The following is a 24,003-nucleotide window of genomic DNA, read 5'->3' as shown; positions in this document are numbered from 1 at the left end:
AGGCCATGGCCGTACGGGCCATCACGGATATACTCATCTATCACAAGGGGCGAAATTTCAAATCATCAACTATGAAAGATGATTTAATAGTACTAGTTCTAGTTTAATTATTTACTTTAAAGGAAATTGTATTCATTGATAAACTGGGATGTGTGTAATTAGATAGTTTATAAATCATTAGGATATGATTATTAAATGAGTGTCCTTGCGATAGGGGCTGAAGTACCGCTCAAGTATTGACCCCACCTGTGAGGGTATCAGTCCATCATGACATTCAAGGTATTATATATCTACCAGTTTATCGAAGTACACTTATTCTAAATCATGGCTGAAGGGAAGATGTAAATCCAGGTAGTGTTCACGCAGGTAGAAAAGTTCTGTAAGTCCTAATGGTCCAAAGTGCGGTGATCTATGTTCGGTTAACGTTGTTGGCGACCTGTTGCCCATTCATAACCGATGTCTTTAGCACTTGACCAAACGCTTTAACCACAGGGTACCAGTACGCCCCAACATGGGCAGAATGGAAAGAATCAAAAATCATTTTGTGACTGTGCAGAATAGATTTGCTCAGACCAAGGTACATTTTCTGAGAACACATGTTTAGTTCAGGTTGAACGCTGTGAACATTCGCCAAAACACGACATTACAATTCATAACTGTGGTCACATCGATTGCCTGTCAGTATGTGGTCCAAAGCCGCAATCAAGTAGAGACGATACCAGTTGTTTTGTCATTCGAAACCAACAATCTGCTATGAAGAAACGATATTTTGCCATTCCCTGTCTCAGTGTGGTTATACTTTTTGTGTATCTACATTTGAACTGGAATACACTCAACCTATCACAGTAAGTATTATTGTATGTATAAAGTTCGACCATATCATCACCTTAGGTGCCACCGGGTCATAGAAACAACTCGGACACGGTCTAGTGACGACACCGTTCCCTCCAACTTTATTGTTTTCATCACTGGTCAGCGAAACCGGTTCCATTTTTTCTGTTTGCTGTAAGTGTCATTGTGGGGTGATTGAATATGAGTTACCAAAATTGCTTGTGTGGCACCCGTGAAGAAACTCTGACAAAGTTTAAAAAATCAGAAACTAATGAATTACAATATAAACAAGAGTATAATCAATTAAAAACTAAATATAATACATATAAATCCTTATTTACAGATGGGTCCAAGGACGGTGGCGCAGTGGCATGTGCCACTGTCATTGGATCCAGAACAATATCTTCTCGAATACCGGATAACAGCTCTACATTTACAGCAGAAGCAAACGCCATCTTAACAGCTCTTAAATACATACAAAGACATCCTAAACATAAACAATATGTACTCTTTTCTGACTCTCTTTCTTGCCTTCAGGCTATTAAAAATCTATCTTTCAAACATCCACATTTAATTGAAATGATCAAGTTGTATAATGATCTTGCTACTGGCCAATGCGACATCGTCTTCTGTTGGTTGCCCAGCCACGTTGGCATTTCTGGGAACACAATGGCCGATCTTGCTGCTAAGGCAGCACTCAACAAATCTGTGACACCACTTCTGATCCCATACTCTGATTACAAAGCTTGCATTAGAACTTACATCCGTGATCTGATGCAAAAGAAGTGGGACGCCCAAGTAGGTATCAATAAATTACATGCAATAAAACCAACTATCGGTTACACCTACTTGGGCTGTCAGTCCAGATTTGAAGAGGTCATCATACGACGATGTCGTATTGGCCACACAAGATATACGCATGAGTACCTATTAAAAGGTGAGGATCCTCCATTTTGTGTCCCTTGTGATGAAAGAATCACGGTCAAGTGTGTTGAGTACTCCATCACAAGGGATATCTATTTCAAATCCCGAACTATGAAGGATCTTTTAACTAATATAAGTCCTCATTTAATTATTTCATTTTTAAAAGAATTAAATTTAACAGATTTGTAAATAGCTAAATATTTTATGATTGGAAGTTTGAATTAGTAACACAGATTGTTAGTGGCTGTATCCTCGAGGGGGGTTAAAGTACTGTAAAATTATTGTCCTCCTGAGAGGGTACGTAAGTCCCAAAACATTCAAAGTAAATTTCAACTTTCCGTTTTTATGCCCCCGCCATTTATGGCAGGGGCATATAGGGTTACCCTCGGTGTCCGTCCGTCCGAAACAGGGAATGCATTCTATCCACTTCTCCACCATAACTGCTCTGTGGAATTCAATGAACTTATACATGGGCTTTCTTGGGACTCTAATGGTGTGCATCTCATATTTTATTTAAATATTTTATTGTGGTTTTTTTTGTAAGTTTAGAGACATTTGAACTCATTCATTTTGCTGAATTTCTCTATGATGATAGTGTAATAGGGGATGAAGTCTATCCACTTCTCCACAAAAACTGCTCAACAGAATTAAATGAACTTCTACATGTCTTTTGTAGGGACTCTAAAGGTGTGCATTTCATAATTTTGTATGCAATTTCTTAATTATGTCACTTTTACAGATGTTACTTAGTTGAATCTCGTTCTATTCAGCCAGTGTTCGTTCCATCCAACAGGGGTGTACGTTATCCACTTCTCCTCAAAAACTACTTTATGGAATTCATGTAGATTACACATGTGCTTTATAGGGACTCTAAGGGTGTGCATCTCAAATTTTGATTTTGTATTTTATTTATTTTTCCAATTTTAATGCCATTTGAACTTAGATAAATTTTGTTGAATTTCTCTCTGAATATAGTGTTGTAGGGGGTGAAGTCTATCCACTTCTCCACAAAAGCTGCTCAACAGAATTGATTGAGCTTCTACGTGTGTTTCATTGGAACTCTAATGGTGTGCATCTCATACATTGTTCATCCAATTTCTTAATTTTGTCACTTTTACAGATGTTTGAACTTACTTGAATTTTGTTCTATTCAGTCTGTTCGTTCCATCCAACAGGGGGTGTACGTTATCCACTTCTCCTCAAAAACTACTTCATGGAATTCATTTAGATTACACATGTGCTTTATAGGGACTCTAAAGGTGTGCATCTCATATTTTGATTTTGTATTTTATTTATTTTTCAAATTTTAATGCCGTTTAAACTTGCATAAATTTTGTTGAATTTCTCTCTGAATATAGTGTTATAGGGGATGAAGTCTATCAACTTCTCCACAAAAGCTGCTCAACAGATTTGGCCTTCTATGTTGTGTTTCATTGGGACTCTAAAGGTGTGCGTCTCATACCTTGTTCATCCAATTTCTTAATTTTGTCACTTCTACAGATGTTTGAACTTGAATTGGCTCTATTCATCCAGTTCGTCCCATACAACAGGGGGTGTACTTTATCCATTTCTCCTCAAAAACCACTTCACAAAACTCATTTAGCTTACATATGTCTTTTATAGAGACTCTAAAGGTGTGCATCTCATATTTTGTTTTCGTATTTTATAATTTTTTGTATGTTTAGAGAATTTTGAACTTAGATAAATTTTCCTGAATTTCTCTCTGATGATAGTGAAATAGGGGATTAAGTCTATCCACTTCTCCACAAAAACTGCTCAACAGAATTGATTAAGCTTATACATGTGTTTCATTGAGACTCGAAAGGTGTGCATGTCATAGTTGCATAGATGTTTATTGAACTTGTTCGTGAATTTTGTTCAATTATTGATCTTTATATGTCTTATGAATGTCAGCGGGGGCATCCCTGTCCCTGGACACAATTTTTTCTTGTTTAATCGTAGAATATGTGTAATTTTAATGTATGGCTAGATATATCTAAATTGCTAACAGCTGAGGGGATGATGTAAATCCAGCTAGGGCCCATGCAGGAAGCAAATTTACTGTAAGTCCCCATGGTCCCTAGTATGGTGATCTACCTTCAGTTGTTGGCAATCTTTTGCCTGTTTTTATATTGTATTGTCATTTATAGTTCCAATATTTTAGATTTCATTGCTAGTTTTAAATGGTTATCTGTGATACACTAGTTGTTTAACTGTTCTTCGTCAACAATTTTTTAATGTCCTACTTTATTGATCTATAATATAATTATAAACTGTTCTCGTCACGATATGGATGAAATATTGCCTATCTGACGATAAATATTATCTCACTCACTCACTCAAAATTGCTTGTGACACCATTTCGAGACAAAAATATTTTCATAAACTTATCAAAACAGAGTCATGTAGCATATAGCATATCAAAAGGTAGCTTATGATGCAAGATATAAAATTAACCATATAGTATGGTTCTAATTTTAATTTGGTGACATGAAATATCACATAATCATATAAATTAATCACATAGTTTGTCCTTCATCGGACACCAACATTGTAAGTATTGGCCTCTGTTAATAGAAATCATTTATTCAATCAATGTATTCTCCCATTTCATAATATATACTACCACGACATACTTATGTAGTAATAATAGTACCCAGGTAAGGTTAATGTGACTGTCATATAGTCATGCACAAGTGCCAAATCAGGCCTACCAGTAGTCAGAATTGACACACTGTCACACGTGTCTGGGAAATTAAATGACAAATAACATAAAGCCAAATCTGCAGTCAATATAAACTGAATCTATTAATACAGGAGTGACACATTATATCATAGTGAACAGATAACTACATATTACAAGTGGGGTATGCAAGTGTAATATATAATGTGTGCTATTAAAGGATTTTTAAAAGGGTTAAACACTATGCATTTTTATTACATAATGCCATTCAAACATGAATATATACCACATCTGCACCATCCATTTACGAAAACTAGTCGTAAAAATTATAAATATGCACCAAAACTAAAACCACTTTAGCCCCGCCCACTCGTATGCATATTTTTATGGTTTAGCGGTCTGCCGTCTGTGGGTGTGACGTCATACCCGAGAGTCCGCTCAGTGTGTTGACATTTCAGTAGTGTATACGCCATCGAGTTGAAAGTGACACGAAGCGCAATATTTTGAATGAAGCGTTGTTGTGATTATGTATTGGAAACTGACAACTGCACTTCGAGTTTTGATGATTATCCAAATGCGTAAACAACACGGATGTACATTTCCTGAGAAATTCTATTTGACAAGAGGAAGGTCAGAGATTGTTTACTGTCATCGTGCGGATTTTGTAAACCCCACCACGCACGGTCATCTATGTTCGTTACACTTTTCAAAGAAGTGCTATGAAAGAGACCTAACCTCTGGCGAAATATGGATACGAATAGGCAAAGCTTGAACTTTATAAGGATGCTATACATCGGGCATTCCTTTCGACATTCCAAACAAACACAGAGGCCGAAATGTCAACTTGGGACTGAGACCGAGAGAGTTGCATTCCGGACGCGACGTTGGTTGCAGGTGAGTTTTAAGATGTAGTTGTTTTGGAGCAACATAAACACTCCAGTACTAGCTAGCTGTATAAAGAAATAGTTGATGGAAAAGTACGTCATAATTTGCGCTCATGTCCTATTTTCGATCAGAGATATATTTTCACAGCCACTGTTACTGTTACCCAGTAGGGCCAAGTCATCTATTTCCCGAGACGGAATGTTGGGTGTTTTGTGGTGTGAGTGTGTGTGGAGGGATTGGGATGGGGGTGGGCATGGACAAATGAGAACTTGCAACATATGAGTGCGGTGGTGAGAGAGAGCACATAATTATTAAAACATAATAAAAAATAAGTCATATCAGATAATTATCCACCAGGGACTGGTCCCCTACCATGTTAAAATGGTATGTGAATTGTGTGTGTGTGTGTGCGCGCGCGCGTGTGTTTGTGACATGATTAAAATGTTGACTCTCACTCTTTCTCTCTTTAAGGCAATGTACAATAAATAAAATGAAAATGACTGCTCTGCACTGGCATAAAACTTAGGTATCTATGGACCCCTTGTAAAAACATCATGGCAGCTGTATATATAGGTAACTTTTAACCTACTTTCAAAAATGGGAAATCAGGGAAATATGTTCATTCAGATAATGTATTTCTTTGTGGGTTTTGTTTTTGGCAAATGTAAAAATGCTACTTTAATGCTATTTTTAGGATGTACATGGCAGCATTTCACATCAATGAAAACGACCTAAATACCCTAGAAGTGACCAAAACTGGAGAACCCACCAGGGCAATCAGCTACCCCTAAGCCTAAACCAAGAGGCCAAGCCAGTGAACAAGAAACCAACACATGGTAAATATAATTCAGACAATCAATAATCTTTTGTTGAACTGGTGCACTCCAGTTTGAAAAAAACACACTGTTCCTATTACTGCATGTTTTTCCGTAAGTAATCAGTCAACACTAAGTCTTGTTTGCAAAGACACTGGTTTTTTAATCATCATATCTATTTTCCCTCTAAGCATTTGTTAAGACAAAAGTACTTACTTTTTTAGTGCAGATTTCAATGAAAATTATTATTATGGTTGCCAAAACAAAATAGGCTGATATTGTGTTATAAAATGTCTCTAATTCAATGTAAAACTTATTCACAGAGTTTGTGGAATTCCTACTCAGGGCCATTCTCGAGAGAAGAAACATATTTCCTTCCTACAGCCTTGCAAGACACAACATCCTATGGATATTCTGCCAGACACTTTCATTATAACTAGTAAACAGGAACTGGTGAATTCTCTGACATTAAGATATAAAATGAAATCATGTTATGTGTCTAGGTTGTGAACTGAAACCAGTTGTGCCTGATGTCTTAAGGTCTATTGTATTCGTCTGTTTGAATCCTGGGACTTGTTCAGATGGTAAATGTTTCCAGATTGCAGTCACCACTGTGTCACATGGTGTTATTGGAGATCAATCTTGTTTTCTTAGGTTTTTTACAAGTCCATCCAGTTAATTATAATTAACACGCAAGTCTTTGCCTTCATGATGTTGGTGTACACACTGTATTCATTAATTTGTCATAAAAAGTTTGTATGCAAATAAATTATTTGCTTTAATTTTTGTGTGCTGGTTTCTTGGTTTGATCGATCGTCTTTCTTTGGGACTGATCACACTTTACGCATTACTACTAGAACACAATGAAGAATTTTCTTTTTCACTAGCTGACAGTTAAAGAGATAGATAAAGATTTTTCAGTTCTATTTTTTTCATCTGTATATATTTATTACATCTATTATCAGCTGTTAAGGAAGTTACAGGTCTTTATCATTTTATGTATATTTTGCAGATTTATATGACTAAGTATCACGACAAATAACTGATGCTTTACACGTAAATGGAAATCGAAAATGTAATAAAACTGATGTTTGATGCACCATATCAGAGACGATACACCGACTTCTCCGAAAACATATACTAACGAATTTAGGGTACTTCTGTACTGTATACAGTAGTGAGATCGAACTTATCGACTTCCGTAACGGTACGTATTTCATCACCATACTTAAACCTTTACGGACAAATTTAGCAGAAGACGCATTTTATGAAATAAAGCGGAAAGTTACTTAATAATCTTCATAAAATCATGAACCTCGAACGTAACTATTTCAGTGTTTACCTTCCCATACTGATGTATACCGGAAGACAGGCTCAACACATTGATCATTGCCGTTATCATGACTGCAAATGTTACCGTGACCGCGGAAAAAATAATTCAATATCTAATCAGTTTTCCATGAACATGTGATAGGCAAGTGGCTTGCATAGCAGTCTGCAGTAGGTCTATTCAAAACATAGTCATAGTCGGGATCGTCCCACGGCTGTATGTTGTCAACTGGTGGAATCGTCGTTAATATTCCTCTCGGTCTTGACGCTAGATATACTTTCAAATTGAAAATGTTGCATGTATGTGATATTATCTGTATCTAGTATGCCATCCAAATCCAGGTTTGACTTCGTGGATTGATTTATTTGCTAAACTAGAAGCAGACCTCAGTAAGCGAACAGGCTCTGTACCACTGTATTTTCCGTGTGTTGATGTAGCGACTCTCGGGTATGACGTCACGCGACCACGTGACCAGCTACCTCATTATCTTGCGTAATCGCAAAATGTTATCGAGGGAGGTGCGTTTTAGATTCCTAATACAAGCTGTATAATGAAATATTACCCTTTTTAACTGTATTTTGTGAATATTATATATACCCAGGGATTCATTAAGAGCGAAAATAGACAATGTGAAGTGACCTTTTTAAAAATCCTTTAAACACTCTGCTTAGATTTCACCTCCCTGGGGGTATTTTAGTCTCACGTTTCTTGTTTCTGCTTTAAAGCAGCCGTGGTACTGTAAGTGATTTCTTAAAAAAGATATTTACAGGACAACCCCGGCAGTACCTGGCCCATTATAAACCAAGAAATTGTTTTACAGTCTGCTGACTTAACTCACCCGCAATAATCATGTAATCTGATGGAAGTGTACAAGTATACTCATGCCAATAATGGTTGTCACCCCCTTCAATTTTTTTAATTGGAGAGATAGGGTGACATCCATTATTGGCATGAGTATATTTTCAGAAAGGCTACTGGCACTGGCGGAGGTGGCATACAGAGGCCTCGACCTGACTACTAACACTGCAATGGAGCAGCAGCTTGTCGTTGGTTTATGTAAAATCATATTTACTCAGTCACTTCTTTGTTTAAGGATTTAGGTATAAACATTATATAAAGCTTATGTTGTATTATAAAAGGACAAGGAAGAGGGTATAATTTGACATAACAACATATATGAGTGAGTGAGTTTAGTTTTACACCGCACTCAGCAATATTCCAGCTATATAGCAGCCGACTGTAAATAATCTGGACAGATTATCCAGTGATCAACAGCATGAGCATCGATCTGCGCAATTAACAACATATATGCGATTCAGTGATCATATGCCATTCAGGTATTGCGTACCCTGACAAACATTTACCAAAGACAGAAGACGATGTGGAAATCAACGAGAACAAGTCCCAGACCAATGCCTTGACTTCAAATAGATTTGCCCTAAAGACATTTCCTAGATGCACAGCAGGAATCCCCTGTTCAAATAAACGAAGGTATGTCTGGATAGACATGGTGCCTGAGCAAGTAAGAGGTCTGTGTAGAACTGAACTGGGGTTGGGGGGTGAATATCATGGACGATATAGTGTATTTTTTATCTGATCACAATGCCAACTGTGGATACCAAAACAACTACAGAGTTTTGTCATTAAGCAATACCATGACGACAATAGACAATGGGCACAGACAAGCTAAGACTTGGGATTCTATCAAGTAAAAGTACTGTTAGTTATTTTAAGATATATAAACATCTGTATGAGCACAGAAATAATTGTTTTCCCTTTCAACAAAAAGTAATAAGGAAACAGAAAACGTCAATTCAAGAAACAGAAATTCCCTCATACACGTTTGCAAAAGTAGGATTAGACTTGTATGAAGTCTATCTCAGATCTCTATCATGAAACAGATTTATCATCAGTTTCATAGTTCATTATATTTGATCAATGGCGAGAGGTGTTTGCAGTGCCTGACAAAAGTGCAGAAAATAAAGTGCACCTTCTAACTGAAAATATCATTCCCAGATTTGACTGTCCATTGCAAATCGTCACAGATAATGGCACAGAAAACAGTAAAAATATGAACAGAGTAATGATAGATCTATATTAGAATCAAGCATTGGTTGGAGTTCCCTTCAATATAAGCGACTTTTCCAAATCTCTACGTATTTTTACTATACAATAGGGGTGTTGTGTTTCCAATAGATATTATAGGCTAATTTAGGCACGGCATAGGGTAGCCTTACAGCAACAACACACGTTTCCACGTTGGCTAGGACATTTAATGAGGTCAAAGCAGAGGAGGCTGCAAAGCATGTTGAAATTAAGATAACACATCCTGTCATCCTCGGCGACAAAGCAAGCTTCAATGTAAATGGCTTCCGTACTACCAGTAGTGGAACAAATGTCCCCTTTTTACTTTCGCAATCTGAAATCTATTTAGGGGGCGGTGGGATAGCCTAATCGTTAAAGCGTTTGCTCGTCACGCTGAAAACCCAGGTTCGATTCCCCACATGGGCACACTGTGTGAAGCCCATTTCTGGAGTACCCCGCCGTGGTATTGCTGGAATATTGCTAAAAGCGGCATAAAACCATACTCACTAACTCACTGAAATCTATTTACATGGCTCTAATATTGTATCCCAGGTAGGGAATTTAAGATTATGAAGAGTTGTTTACACAATGCATGACTTTGTTTAGAAAGCTAAGTTGAAATATTGGACAAAGAGCCGTCCCCGCCAATCCTATACAAATCCTATATAAGTAAGAGGGACCTCAGCAGTGAAGAACATAGTGATAAACTGGAAGACATGTACAGAGTAATGATGGAGGTCAATGATTTTGACAGCCAAAAACTAAGCTAGACGTGAAAACGGATAGTAAGGAAGACGACAACGCAGAGACCTAACGAGTGTTAGAGTGAGTGAGTGAGTGAGTTAAGGTTTACGGGCACCCGTGAAAAAAGCCACCTCATCGTGGTGGGTGCTGGGTAACGCTAAGCGCTCTTCGACCCCCCGTTGTGGACCCGGGGGTATGTTTGGTCCACCAACCTGTTGGCCGTGGGTTACGCCCCTGTGTCGGTGGAGGACGGGAGTCTGGTGGTTGAGGGCACTGGTTCAGGGTACAGCGTTCCTTTGCCCAACACACCACTTCGCCCCTTACTTCACCTAGACGGGTGGTTGAATTGGCCCGGTTCAACCAATCGGCTGGTCATGCCAAGCCCTGAGTATTATTGTATTTCACAAAATACTTCAACTTTTTAACTTGTTTTGATAAAAGTCTTGGCCAAATTATCTATCACTTGAATTTCAAGTGCATCTTCATTAATTTTGTAATTTGCCTAGAGTCATATACCCAGAAGGCGGTGGCTCATGGGCCAATCTGGTAGATTAATTAATTCTTTAATTCTTCTGCTGGAGTATATCATCCGGGTATCCCTGGTGCTGCAAGTCGGAGATCCACTAGTTCTTAGCAATGTCTTTATGACACTCCGTGGCGGGTGGGGAGCTCGGATGATGAACCATTATATAAACAACCATGGAGTACCAAACCCCCTCAAAAAAACCAAACTGATTACTGACCACGTTTCCTGGTGCTGGAAATTAAACCCATTTGCTGTATCAAAGAGTATACATGGCATTGTGGGAGACGTCAAAAACATTAAACGTTTACGTTCAGGTGCATTGCTAATTTAATGTAGCAAAAGGCAACAAGCATCAAACCTAATGTCAATTGAATCATTTGTGGGCGTCCCTGTCTCAGTGTCTGCACACAGAACACTGAATACCAGCAAAGGCATAATCAGAGACAGGGAACGCTTGTTGACTGACATGACGGAACTGGATATTGTGTCCGAAATGAAAGACCATGGAGTTACCTATGTCAAAAGGTTCACTACCCGCAAAAACAATGAGACTATTCCAACTAACACCTATCTGTATCCCCGAATCCCCCTCAGTCAATAAAGGCAGGATATTGTAATATTGCAGTAGATATCTATATTCCAAATACGTTAAGGTGTTATAGATGCCAAAAATATGGTCATGGCGCAAACACTTGCACAAAGCCAGTAAAATGTGGAAATTGTAGCGAGACGACTCATGTCACGGAAGACTGTGACAGTGACTTTAAAAAGTGCACAAACTGTTCAGGTAGCCATTCTTCTTTTTCAAAAGACTGCAAAATGTGGGGAAAAAATGGACATTAACAGAATTAAATTCACACAAAACATTAGCTTTGCTGATGCAAAAAACTGGTTGAATCTACATTGCCAAATGATACGTATGCATCTGTCACTAAGACACCCTCTGAAATCAGGCCAAAGGTAAATACATGTACATCGGCAGTATCCACATCGTCGGTAACCTGCCAAACTGATTTGACTTGGGTCAAAACGAACAAGCCAGAAATTGTCACACCCGTGCGTTCTACACATACTTAGGAATCATGTATGTCTACACAAACTGTGGAACCACTTCCTCGCACGCCCCAAACCCACTCAGAAGCAACTTATGATCGTGATACATCTTCTCAGGCGTCTCAAATGTCTCAGTCTACCAGTAACGTTCAACCAATCGTCAAAAGCAAAGGCAAACCGAAGCAAGATTCTTTGAAAAAACAAAATGGCAGAGCCCCAAAAGGTTCCGATGATAAAGTCAAATTATATAACAACTACGGATCACTTGAGGACATGGACGTGTCCGAAAACGTCCATTCTAGGGCACATAGCTTGTCGCCCTCGAAAACGGTGCGGGGTAGATCCCCAATTAATCCGCCTAAAAGATAGGTCTATCTAACAATATCGTGCAGTGGAACTGTAGAGGACTCCGGACAAATTTTAATGAAATACAGCTATTAATCCAGGATTTAACACCATCAGCGTTCTGTCTGCAAGAGACGTATCTGAAACAGACAGATAATTTTAACTTACGTCAGTTTGAAACGTATCACTATTTTTCCCTTCCAAGTGATAGAGCCACTCGAGGTTCTACTATTCTTATACGACAGGATGTTATTCACAGCCCTGTTACACTTAACACTAATCTCCAAGCTGTTGCAGTGCGACTTAATCTGGGTGTAGCATTTACGTTATGCTCTCTGTATATTCCGCCTTCATCGAACCTTCAGCTGATTGATCTTCAATCACTCTATGATCAACTCCCAAAGCCATGTGTTATTATGGGTGACCTAAACGGTCACAACCCACTCTGGGGCAGTACTAACACTAATACTAAAGGCAAAATAATTGAAGATTTCATTTCCAATAATGACCTGTGCATGATTAATGATGATTCAAGCACCTATCTGCATCCTGCAACTGGCACTTATTCTTCGCTGGATTTGTCTCTTGCAGATTCTAACCTCCTGAATGAATTTGATTGGTCTGTTCATAAAGACCTTTGTGGAAGTGACCACTTCCCAACTATCCTTTCAGAAATAACTCCATCTGATTCTCCATCGTATACAAGATGGAACTTTTCGAAGGCTAACTGGTCTTTATATCAAACTTTATGTAAATCGAAACTGCGACCCGAATGTTTCAGTGATATAAATGATCCCATTCAAACTTTTGCTGACGTTTTAAGTGAAATAGCTGATGAGTGTATACCAAAGTCCTCTACGACTCCACATGAACGAAAACCATGGTTTAATACAGATTGTAGACAAGCCAGAAAAGCGAGGAATGAGGCCGAGCGTTATTTCCGCCATCATCCAACTGTCCAGAACTTAAATAAATTTAAAATACTCAATGCAAAGGCGCGTCGTACCTTTAAACAAAACAAACGACAATCTTGGAGAAATTATGTCTCAAAAATAAATTCACGCACGCCAATGTCTAAGGTATGGAACATGGTTCAAAGAATTAAAGGCAAAGGTTCAAAATCTGCTAATTTAATGATAATTTAATTACTAAAATTGCAAATAAAATTGGCGAAACTCTTGCCAAAAATTCATCATCGGCAAAATATGTCCCTGGGTTTCAGAGATATCAGAAACAACAGGAAAAGACAAAAGTTAATTTCGAATCAAATAACGGTGAAGATTATAACGAAGTGTTTTCATTACATGAGCTACATACTGCTCTAGAGCAAGCTCATGACACTGCAGCGGGTGATGATAATATACATTACCAGCTACTGAAACACTTACCTGAACCATGTTTGATGACACTTTTAGATATATTTGACCAAATATGGACGTCTGGAGACTTTCCTCCTTCGTGGCGTAATGCCATTGTAGTCCCAATACCAAAACCTGGCAGGGATCATACAGATCCGTCGAATTACAGACCGATATCTCTAACTAGCTGTGTCCGTAAAACCATGGAACGTATGGTGAATAATAGTCGAACTTGGTATCTTGAAACCAATAACCTTATAACAAATATTCAATGTGGTTTCAGGAAAAATCGTAGTACCATTTATCATTTCGTACGTTTAGAGTCCTTTGTTAAAAATGCTATAGTAAATAAACAACATGCTGTATCAATATTCTTTGATCTTGAGAAAGCTTATGATACGACCTGGAAGCATGGCATTTTGAAGGATTTACATGATTTTGGTTTGAGAGGCCGTTTGCCTCTTTTTATATCACAGTTTTTAAAAGACAGGCATTTTCAAGTCCGAGTGGGTTCAACCCTGTCTGATCATTATAATCAGGATCAGGGTGTCCCACAAGGCAGTGTTTTGTCTGTCACACTGTTTAGCATCAAGATCAATAGTTTATCAAAGGTTTTAAATGATTCAATTGATGGATCATTATTTGTGGATGATTTCAATATTTCTTGTTGTGGTAAAAATATGCATACTATTGAACGGCAACTGAAGTTGTGTTTAAACAAAATAAATAAATGGTGTCTTAAAAACGGCTTTAAATTTTCTAAATCAAAAACTAATTGAATACATTTCCGCCGTAAATATAAGCCTCATATGGACCCAGAACTATCTTTAAATGGCACTCCCATCAAGGTTGTAAAGGAGGCCAAATTCTTGGGCCTAATTTTCAATTCCCATTTAACATTCCTGCCACATATTAAATCCCTTAAAGCTAAATGCCTGAAGGCAGTCGATTTGTTAAAAGGTGTCCCCAATTCAAAGTGGGGAGGGGATCAAACTACCCTCCTTTACTTCTGTAGATCATTGGTGCGATCTAAACTTGATTACGGCTCGATCGTATATGGCGGAGCCTGCAAAAGCAACCTTAAACTACTTGATTCTGTTCACCACCAAGGTCTCAGACCTTGTCTTGGATCATTTAGAACTTCCCCAGTTGACAGTCTCTACGTCGAGGCCGATGAGCCATCTCTTACACAACGCCGTATGTAACAAAACTATATTCTAATAAGTCAAATCCTGCATTTAACTGTGTTTTTAATTCTCTTTATGAGGATCTGTACAACAAAAAGCCTTCGCTTGTACTGCCTCTTGGTTTGAGAATTAAACAATTCATTTCTGCTGCCGGCATTGAGCTAGAAAATATATCTCCTTCCCGTCTTCTTTCTTCTCCTCCTTGGCAACTGGTGAGGCCTGAAGTTGACCTAACTCTGACAAAGTTTAAGAAATCTGTAACTAATGAATTACAATATAAACAAGAATATAATCAATTAAAAAATAAATATAATACATACAAATCCTTATTTACAGATGGGTCCAAGGATGGTGGAGCGGTGGCATATGCCACTGTCATTGGATCCAGAACAATATCTTCTCGACTACCAAATCACAGCTCTATTTTCACAGCAGAAGCTAACGCCATATTAACAGCCCTTAAGTAAATTAGTAAACACCGTAAATATAAACAATACATAATATTTTCCGATTCTCTTTCGTGTCTTCAAGCTATTAAAAATCTTTCTTGTAAAAATCCACTTTCATTAGAAATTATTGAATTGTATAATGAGCTTGCTACTGGCCAATGCGACATCGTCTTTTGTTGGTTACCAAGCCACGTTGGCATTTCTGGTAACACAATGGCCGATCTTGCTGCTAAGGCAGCACTCAACAAATCTGTGACACCACTTCTGATCCCATACTCTGATTACAAAGCTGCTATAAGATCTTATATCCGTGATCTGATGCAAAAGAAGTGGGACATCCAAGTAGGTATCAATAAATTACATGCAATAAAACCAACTATCGGTTACACCTACTTGGGTTGTCAGTCCAGATTTGAAGAGGTCATCATACGACGATGTCGTATTGGCCACACAAGATATACTCATGAGTACCTATTAAAAGGTGAGGATCCTCCGTTTTGTATCCCCTGTGATGAAAGAATCACGGTCAAGCATGTCCTGCTTGACTGTGTTGAATATTCCATCACAAGGGATATCTATTTCAAATCACAAACTATGAAGGATCTTTTTAGTAATATAAGTCCTCATTTAATCATTGCGTTTTTAAAAAATTAAACTTGTTAACTGATTTGTAAATAGATACATATTTTATTATTGGTAGTTTAGATTAGTAACTGAGATTGTTAGTGGCTGTACCCTCAAAGGGGGTTGAAGTAGTGTAAAATTATTGTCCTCCTGAGAGGGTACGTAAGCCCCAAAATGTTCAAAGTCAATTTAAACTTGCCAGGATTTTTAAACGTAGCATTCTTGTCATTTTAATTTTGGCTAACATTTCTTACAATCGCCAGCAGCTGAAGGGATGGTGTTAATCCAACAAGGGTCCATGCAGGTAGCCAAGGCACTGTAAGTCCCCATGGTCCCTGGTATGGTGATCTACCTTCTGGTGTTGGCGATCTATAGCTTGTTTTTATATTGTATTGTCCAAATAGTGCTATCAGTTTCAACTCTCCATACTAGTTTTATTTGTACTTGTGATATTCTAGTTGTTTTACTGTCCTTCGTCGACAGGTTTTTATAACGTACATATATTCCATTTCAATGTCAAATGTTCTCATGTCACTTTTTATTGTATAAATTGTAATCGTCACGATATGGCTGCGATATTGCCGATGTGACGTTAAATATTAACTCACTCATTCACTAAGGTTTACGCCGCACTCAGCAATATCCCAGCTATATGGCGGCGGTCTGTAAATAATCGAGTCTGGACAAGACAATCAAGTGATCAACAGCATGAGCATCGATCTGCGTAATTGGGAACCCGATGACATGTGTCAACCAAGTCAGCGAGCCTGACCTGATGGGTTGCTGAAGACCTATTCTACCCCGGATCTCCACGGGTCAACGAGTGTTAGAGGTATTCAGAAACCTACTGTAGTAATGAATCATCCTGGGTATGGGATGAACTGAACGAGGAAACAAGGTGGTTGTTATGTTGTTGGTGTTTCACACACTGATGACAACAACGAAAATCCATTTTCTTCTGGGGTTAACCATTGTTAACTCGATGCATTGAACATGTAGTATTCAGGAAAACAGAGGACATTTCAGTAATGAGGTCCCATTGGCTGGTAAAGTTTGTCATTGACCCAGAATCTTATCAACGACTTATTGACAAAAAGGAGACAGATACCGAGAATGTTTCAAGAGGTACGAATAGTATAATAAATCGCAATCATACTCAACAAAAAATATGATTTTGTGTTATTCAGCAGACTGACCAGTGATGTTTTATCGCGAATGACTACAAGGTAAAACTAAACGAAATGTGTAAAGACTGTCCGACTTTAAGCAAGGGCAGATCAAGGCGGTCTCAACATAGGCATGAAGTTTTCTATTTGGCACAGTCTGGGCAGATGACCTGGAAGTAATAACATAAAAAAGTTAAACCAATTATGTAAGAAAGCTTTATCTCATGTTGATGAAGGCGTTCTCTCTATATATAACACCTCCAGGGTTCAGGTCACGGAAAATACATATATGATCAATGAATTGACAGTTGACTTATGGCGGGAATTCCTTACTGTTAAAAAAGACATTAGAAGACTTGATGTTTACATTCAGAAAACAATGTTTTGTCTGCAACATCTACAGTTACAGTTAAACATTCTCGCTGTACAGCGGTCACTCAAGTCATATCTTCCCACGTACCTCTGATCTAATACGGCCCTTACATGGTGAGAGTGATCAGGATTCGTGATTGTTTGCAATTGGATTTAGTTGTGCAATCAGTGACGTTGTTTCAAAAGTGATCATTCGCAAAGCCTCGATAATGTCCGTATGCTTCGGGAAACCTAGAACCTCTTCTCCTAGACAGAACTTAGTCAGTAGTGGCGGATCAATGGCGTCTCCATCACCCTCGTTGACAACGGACAGGCTAGCCATTAATGTCTTGTATGGCAACACATTGGGATATGTAATGTTTTTATAGGTTATCTTGTGAATTTATTTTATTTACACAAAGCGTGTTAAAATGGTCAACGAAACGCTACCAAGCAGTTGTTGGTGTTCTAATTGCACGAAAACTGCAAAAAGCAGAACATGTTCGGGAAAATGCAATTGGCCAGGAATGTTCACAGAAGAAGGCGAGACAACATCACGCTTATCATATCTAGTCAATGATAGGTGCAGCAGTAATACAAACACCTCTGTACATCAGTTCACAACTGCATCATGCCACGCCTCGGGGGAAAATGACAGATGGAGAGGTGCAACTGCAGCAAAGACATCAATAGCTGCAATTGAGGGAAACGTGAATGCTGTGAGAACCCAAGACAAGATTTTGCAAATGGCCGCTTTACCGTTTTTTGCGCCCTGGGATGATAACGCCAGAACACAATTTGCACGAGTTGTACAGCAATATCGTAATCAGAGCAATGTGTTACCCTGGTCTGAACGATGCCCTGATTTGTCACCTACTGAACGCATCTGGAGCGACATCTATGCTGTGGGAGCACCAAATCCTTCTACCAATAATGAATGATCTTCTCTAGGACTTTCATCGACGTTTGTCACCCGTAAAGATTCTGGTTAGAATTTTTAGCAACCCATACTTGTCGTAAGAGGCATCAGGTGGTCAGGATCCCTGACTAGGTTGACACATAAGGTGACAGGCCGTATCAACGCGCATGTTCGGCATAGACATGTGAATGTGATTGTGAATCCGCTTATGTTGTGGCTTACTTGCATATGTCACTTTAAACACTTGTCTTTCCATCTCATAACATTGCATTTGCATCATTTAAAGTTTAATTTTGAATCTGTTGTTGTTTGAGTGTCACAATAACTTTTGCCTTTCAGTATATGTTAATCAAGGTTAAAAGTAAAGCTTTTCAAAAGGTTTGACTCGTGAAATGTGTTCCTTCTTTGGCAGTAAATAAGATCCTTTAATTCTCTGGAATTGATGTGTTTTATGTACAACATATGTTTCTGGTATGTTAATCCTCGGCTTTACACGATGTCTGATCCACTTGTACGTAATTGGTATGGTTTCAGGGTCTACCTTCCCGAAAGAGGAGTGACATATCTCACAGAGAAGGTTATGCGTTATGGAACAATCTTTGTGCCTTCGGTGTGTGCTCATCCAAACAAATCACGCATATATCTAAAGCACGCTCACAAAGTTTACAATTTAGGAGATGAGGTTGAAGTGCAAATAGATCTGTATGATATGCTTGGTAACCGCAAGATGACGGGAGGTGATTTCTTGAGAGTTTGGATGGAGAACCCAGAGAGAGCAGCTTCGGTTTCCGGTCGGGTGGCGGACCTCTATAATGGAAGTTATACTGCTCTGCTTAAAGCTGTATGGCCAGGAAATGCAACAATCAAGGCATTCATTGCTACGAGAAGAGAGGAGATCGTTCTTGACTATATGATATTGCAAAAGCATTACAGTCTCTGGACGATTTTTGCTGAATTTCGGGCAAACAATCTCAAAGATTCAACAAAGTGCTCAATTAGCCAAGGAAATTCCTTAAAGACGAACGAATGGTGTAATTTCACGAATGAGAACAATGGATACAGTTACTACTGCAGGAAATCCAAAATCAAACAGTTAACGTGTGATAGATGGTCGCATTCATATAGTGAAAACAGAATTGCTGCTCCACTTAATAACACAGAGAGGAACATTCTTGGTTTGTATGTATTTTTAAAACAATAAATAGTTGGGTATCTGATGATCAGATTTTCTAATAACATGGCGTGTTGGTTAGGTGCAAAGGCTACGACATTTTGTGTTTTCACAAAACACCAAATATGACAAACGGTCGAAATTACCCAAAAATCGTTAAAGGAAGGAGAATAATCTTTTGTAACTTTCGAAAAGGTACTACCATTAATAATTCTATAAAATTTTGTTAAACATGTGATTGTCTTTTACACAACTTAACTTTATTTCAGTTATTCAATGTCCTTGGTTTAAATTGCAGGTCTGTGATAGATCCAAAACCCGATATTTTACAGACTTCAGTGAAGGTGTCTGTGAGAAGAGGTAGGTATGTGTAAGCCCGTAGTGTTGACAGGAAGGATGCAACCTGTCACTCACTGGACAAATCGTCCACCCATAGTGTTGACAGTAAGGATGCAATCTGTCACTCACTGGGCAAATCGTCCACCTATAGTGTTGACAAGAAGGATGCAATCTGTCACTCACTGGCCAAATCGACCATCCATAGTGTTTCCATAGTGTTGACAGGAAGGATGCAATCTGTCACTCACTGAGCAAATCGTCCTCCCAAAGTGTTGACAGGAAGGATGCAATCTGTCACTCACTGGGCAAATTATCCACCCATAGTGTTGACAGTAAAGATGCAATGTATCACTTTGACAAATCGTCCACCCATAGATTGCATCCTTCCTGTCAACACTGTTTCTCACTTAACAAATCGTCCACCCATAGTGTTGACAGGAAGCATGCAGCCTGTCACACACTGGAGAGTTGTGCATGGTTAGAATCGAAAACGTGTCCTCAGTATTACAAGCTAACGCTTTAACCACTAGGCCAAAAGTACAAGAGATGTTAAAATGATGATTGCACTGGACGATTAGCGTCAAAGAGACAATAAGGTCACATATATTGCTTTGATAAACGATATTATTAGAATTGAATCAGTTGTCTGACCTTGATTTCACTTATCAAAAGACCAATCATAGCGTCTCCTTCAAGCTTGTTTCTAATCATACAACGTTAAACTGGGTCATTACTGGCTATTCCGAACGACAGTTACAGGCTGTGCCTCAGATTATAAATATTGTCTAATCATCTGCCTGAACAACATGTCAATGGTATAGCCTTTGCATAAACCGGGGAAAGTGCTGCTATACACATTCGGCCATCTATACATTCCTAAATGTTACTTTGTTCAGGTTTCATATTTCGAATCGAAAACTTTGTCAAAATGTCTCTCAAAGTGAAGTATGGAATGGAAGTCGTCAGTGTGGAACTTGTGCGGTATTGATAGAGAAAGTTCGTTCAGTCTGGCTACTGTGGACTTCTTCTCATTGGTCTGTCAAAGTTCGCGAAAAGTAATAGCGATTGCTTTGGTCATTGTTTGCCGATAACAAGAACTAAGATCTGATTTGTATGCGGCTATGCGACAATTGTTACTATCTGTTTCTCATCATTACACACAACCTTGCTTACAGACAAACAATTTTCACCACGCGTAATTAGGTCCTGGGGCACTTTTGGGGTATGTATATCCTTCTGATTACCAACAGTACACGCACGAAGATATATGTATGTATCCATATTTGAATTCACCCTGAGACCATTTTTCTTTACCAGCTTCTAATGATATGGAACTGCCGGCCCCTAGAACTCCCTGCAACAAGTTACCAACGGTAATGACATGGCAACGTACGTCTCCAAATGGCTACTTTCTCCAGAATAAATGGCATTCGCTGTTGTGTACTAACACTTTGCCCCGCACCACTGATGCCTACAGACGATGCTTGAAAGGAAGGACGCTCTGGCTTCATGGGGATTCAACCAGTAGTCAGTTTAAAGGTGCTCTTCATTCAATTTTACACTTTCCATCCCATACGGACGGGCATGTACCAACTACAGACACAGATGTTACACACAATTTTTCAATTTCCTGGCACGCTCATGAACTACCGTTCTATAATGGAGCTCGACGTTATGACAGGTCAACACACCAGGGACAGAACGTCATGATGGACCGTCTCCCGAACACAACCAAGGACATCGTAGTGTTGTATATGTACGTTCATTTCACGCTTGTCCATCCGGATGTGTTCAGGCGACATGTTCAGAGACTTGTTCCATCAGCAAAGAACCTCTTGGCACGCGCTCCTAATGTTACACTTGCAGTTCGCGGTCCACATGCGTTTTTCAGACCTATGCACGGTTTGTTATCCTACTGGGGTCTTCTGTACACTAACATTTGGCATGAGGCATTTGCTTCACTGCAACACAAGATTGTTTATCTAGATTTCTGGGACTTGACTATGGCTAAAACTTCTCGGGATTTCCACCCAGCAGAGGACACAGTGAAAGAAATGGTGCACACCATGATGTCACTTATGTGCTTTAGAAAGTGAAAGAGTCATGTGGACTAATCCTTTGTTGTCTGTATTGTAACCGTGAAGGTTGTCTCTCCTCAATTGTTCCGATTTTTTTCAGGGTATATATTACATGGACCTTTGTAATGATGATTGTATCATGGTAGTATGGTGGCAGTTAGTCAGTCATGGATTATTCTTAGCTTTGAAGGGAATGTTTCACTGTAGAATAGCACTCTTAGACAGATGATTCAAACTAATGATTCTGTATGTGGAACATCTCAGTCTGAATCCAAAGTTTCTTCGGTAAATAGATGTTTACGTTTGAGCAAAATGAAACCCTTAGAATGAGCCATATGCATTGGGTCCCTTTAGATGCAAAGACAGACTTTGGCATTAGGCCATATTAGACGACTATAGGCGATTAGAACAACCACTTGCCACGTGCACACTTGGATTACTAACAACGTACATTGTAGGACTTGGTCAATGCCAAGAGAACGTGATTTTGATGTGTCTTCATACTGTTGGTGTTTGTTGTTTAACACCGCGTTCAGCAATAGTCCAGCTATGTGGCGGCGATCTGTAAATAATCGAGTCTGGACCAGATAATCCAGTGATCAACAGCATTAGCATCGATCTACGCACTTGGGATACGGTGACCCTGACCACACGATGCCGTTAGTCGCCTCTTACGACAAGTTTGGGTTACTGAAGACCAATTCTAAATCGAAGACTCACGTGTTCCTCAAGCGGACGACATCATGATCAATGCACTGACATTGACAGTATGTTAGAAACTGTGAAAGTGTATGCACATTCATTATATAAAATTCGAAAGAGACGATGGAGAAGAGATTTTCTCGGGGGATTATTTAGCTGGTTTAGTTAGTGGTACTGGTTTTTTTACAATTAATGTGGATACAAGTAAGGTTATTGTGGTTTAAATAACGGAATGAATAAAGTTTTAAAAACTGTATCTATAGTCGTTGTACTTTATGTGAATCTCTGAGGACGCCCTGTTGGGATCACATCAGTAAGGCTTTTGTTTGGGCTGAATATCTAACCCAGAATTCAAGTTTTTGGAGAGCATTATAGACGGTACATGTATAGTGATATAACGATTTGATATGACTGAAAATGCGAAACTTCTGGATACGCTCTCCAACGCTTGTAGAACCACGTTGAATAAATTTGGAACCATTTCTTAAATGATGTAATGACTGCACATATTGTTTTCAAGAAATGAGTATGAGTATGTTTCCATCAACATACAAATAATCCAAGCCTCGACTTACATGAACCCATCCCGATAATGTTATTCCAATGTAAATTTAGGGTTTTCATTTAAACTTTAGACGGACAAATTCTTTTTAGTCCTACTGTGTGCTTACATCGGAAAGCAATATTCATTCATAATATGAACAGGTCGCCATGCAGGATACATTCAGGCTTTATGAAGGTTAGGTTATGTTATTACACGATTTATACGCGTGTACACATCATGTTTCCTGTTCAGTTGAACATATTAATAATGTTCATTCTACGATTTCTCTCGCGTTTCGACAGAAAAGCTTTCTGAAATTTAGAATCCTGAAATCCACACAAGTATGGCGATATCCGGGCCAACAGCATATGTTCTTAAAAGAAGGTTGTTTGCTTTTCAGTAAGTTTGTAAGCTGTGACTCGCCATAAGAATATAAGTGATGTTTTGATCTATTCCTCAAGCTAGATCAAGATTAGTGGGGTGCAATTGTCCCAGACTCATTGTTAAACCCGGATCCTATTCAAAACAAGTATTCTCTTGTATTCAGCCCTATTGACAAAAGCACATACGGGTTTTCCCCCTTTTTCACGTTTTCCTGTATTTTCAAGTTCATGCCGCATGTGGAGTGGCAGTCCGGTTTATTCTTGCTTCGGTGGAGAAACTTTACAAAATGTATTTAACTTCAATGATGAACCCAGAAAACAGGTAACAAAACGTTTATGAACATTAAATCAAGATGTGCTGTGATATGAGTCTATACAGAGAACGAATTGGCTGTTTTAATGCAATTTGTAATCATCTTTATGGGCAGACGAGCGGCGAACAAGGCAGCCATGCACGTACTGAAAGGTTCAAGCATGGCAATTTGAATTTGTCTATTTTTGTCTCTCCTAA

At 38.8% G+C, this 24,003-nt stretch overlaps 1 protein-coding gene and 1 long non-coding RNA gene across 2 annotated transcripts; both read left to right on the top strand.

The window, feature by feature from the left end:
* Positions 1 to 573: 573 nt before the first annotated feature.
* Positions 574 to 22,475, top strand: LOC124265459 (NXPE family member 4-like). The gene is made up of 4 exons (XM_046700252.1): positions 574 to 845; positions 18,810 to 19,454; positions 19,745 to 19,806; positions 21,103 to 22,475. The coding sequence occupies exons 1-4, from the start codon at positions 754 to 756 to the stop codon at positions 21,879 to 21,881; spliced, it is 1,578 nt and encodes a 525-aa protein (XP_046556208.1). The 5' UTR covers positions 574 to 753; the 3' UTR covers positions 21,882 to 22,475.
* Positions 5,794 to 6,543, top strand: LOC124265465. The gene is made up of 3 exons (XR_006895460.1): positions 5,794 to 5,896; positions 6,018 to 6,159; positions 6,462 to 6,543. It is a non-coding gene; the product is annotated as an uncharacterized LOC124265465 (long non-coding RNA).
* Positions 22,476 to 24,003: the final 1,528 nt, after the last annotated feature.

The sequence above is a fragment of the Haliotis rubra genome, unplaced genomic scaffold (genome assembly GCF_003918875.1).
Source record: "Haliotis rubra isolate DU_JTF1 unplaced genomic scaffold, ASM391887v1 Scf98, whole genome shotgun sequence".
NCBI classification, from domain to species: Eukaryota; Metazoa; Mollusca; class Gastropoda; order Lepetellida; family Haliotidae; genus Haliotis; species Haliotis rubra.
This window is presented reverse-complemented; position numbering and strand designations above follow the sequence as displayed.

Excerpts from the sequence above, each read along its gene's own strand:
- LOC124265459 (XM_046700252.1), top strand. The coding sequence starts at position 754 with ATGAAGAAACGATATTTTGCCATTCCCTGTCTCAGTGTGGTTATACTT. Across the intron at positions 19,455-19,744 it reads GAGAGGAACATTCTTGGTTT|GTCTGTGATAGATCCAAAAC; the intron begins GTATGTATTTTT and ends TTTAAATTGCAG. Across the intron at positions 19,807-21,102 it reads GAAGGTGTCTGTGAGAAGAG|CTTCTAATGATATGGAACTG; the intron begins GTAGGTATGTGT and ends TTTCTTTACCAG.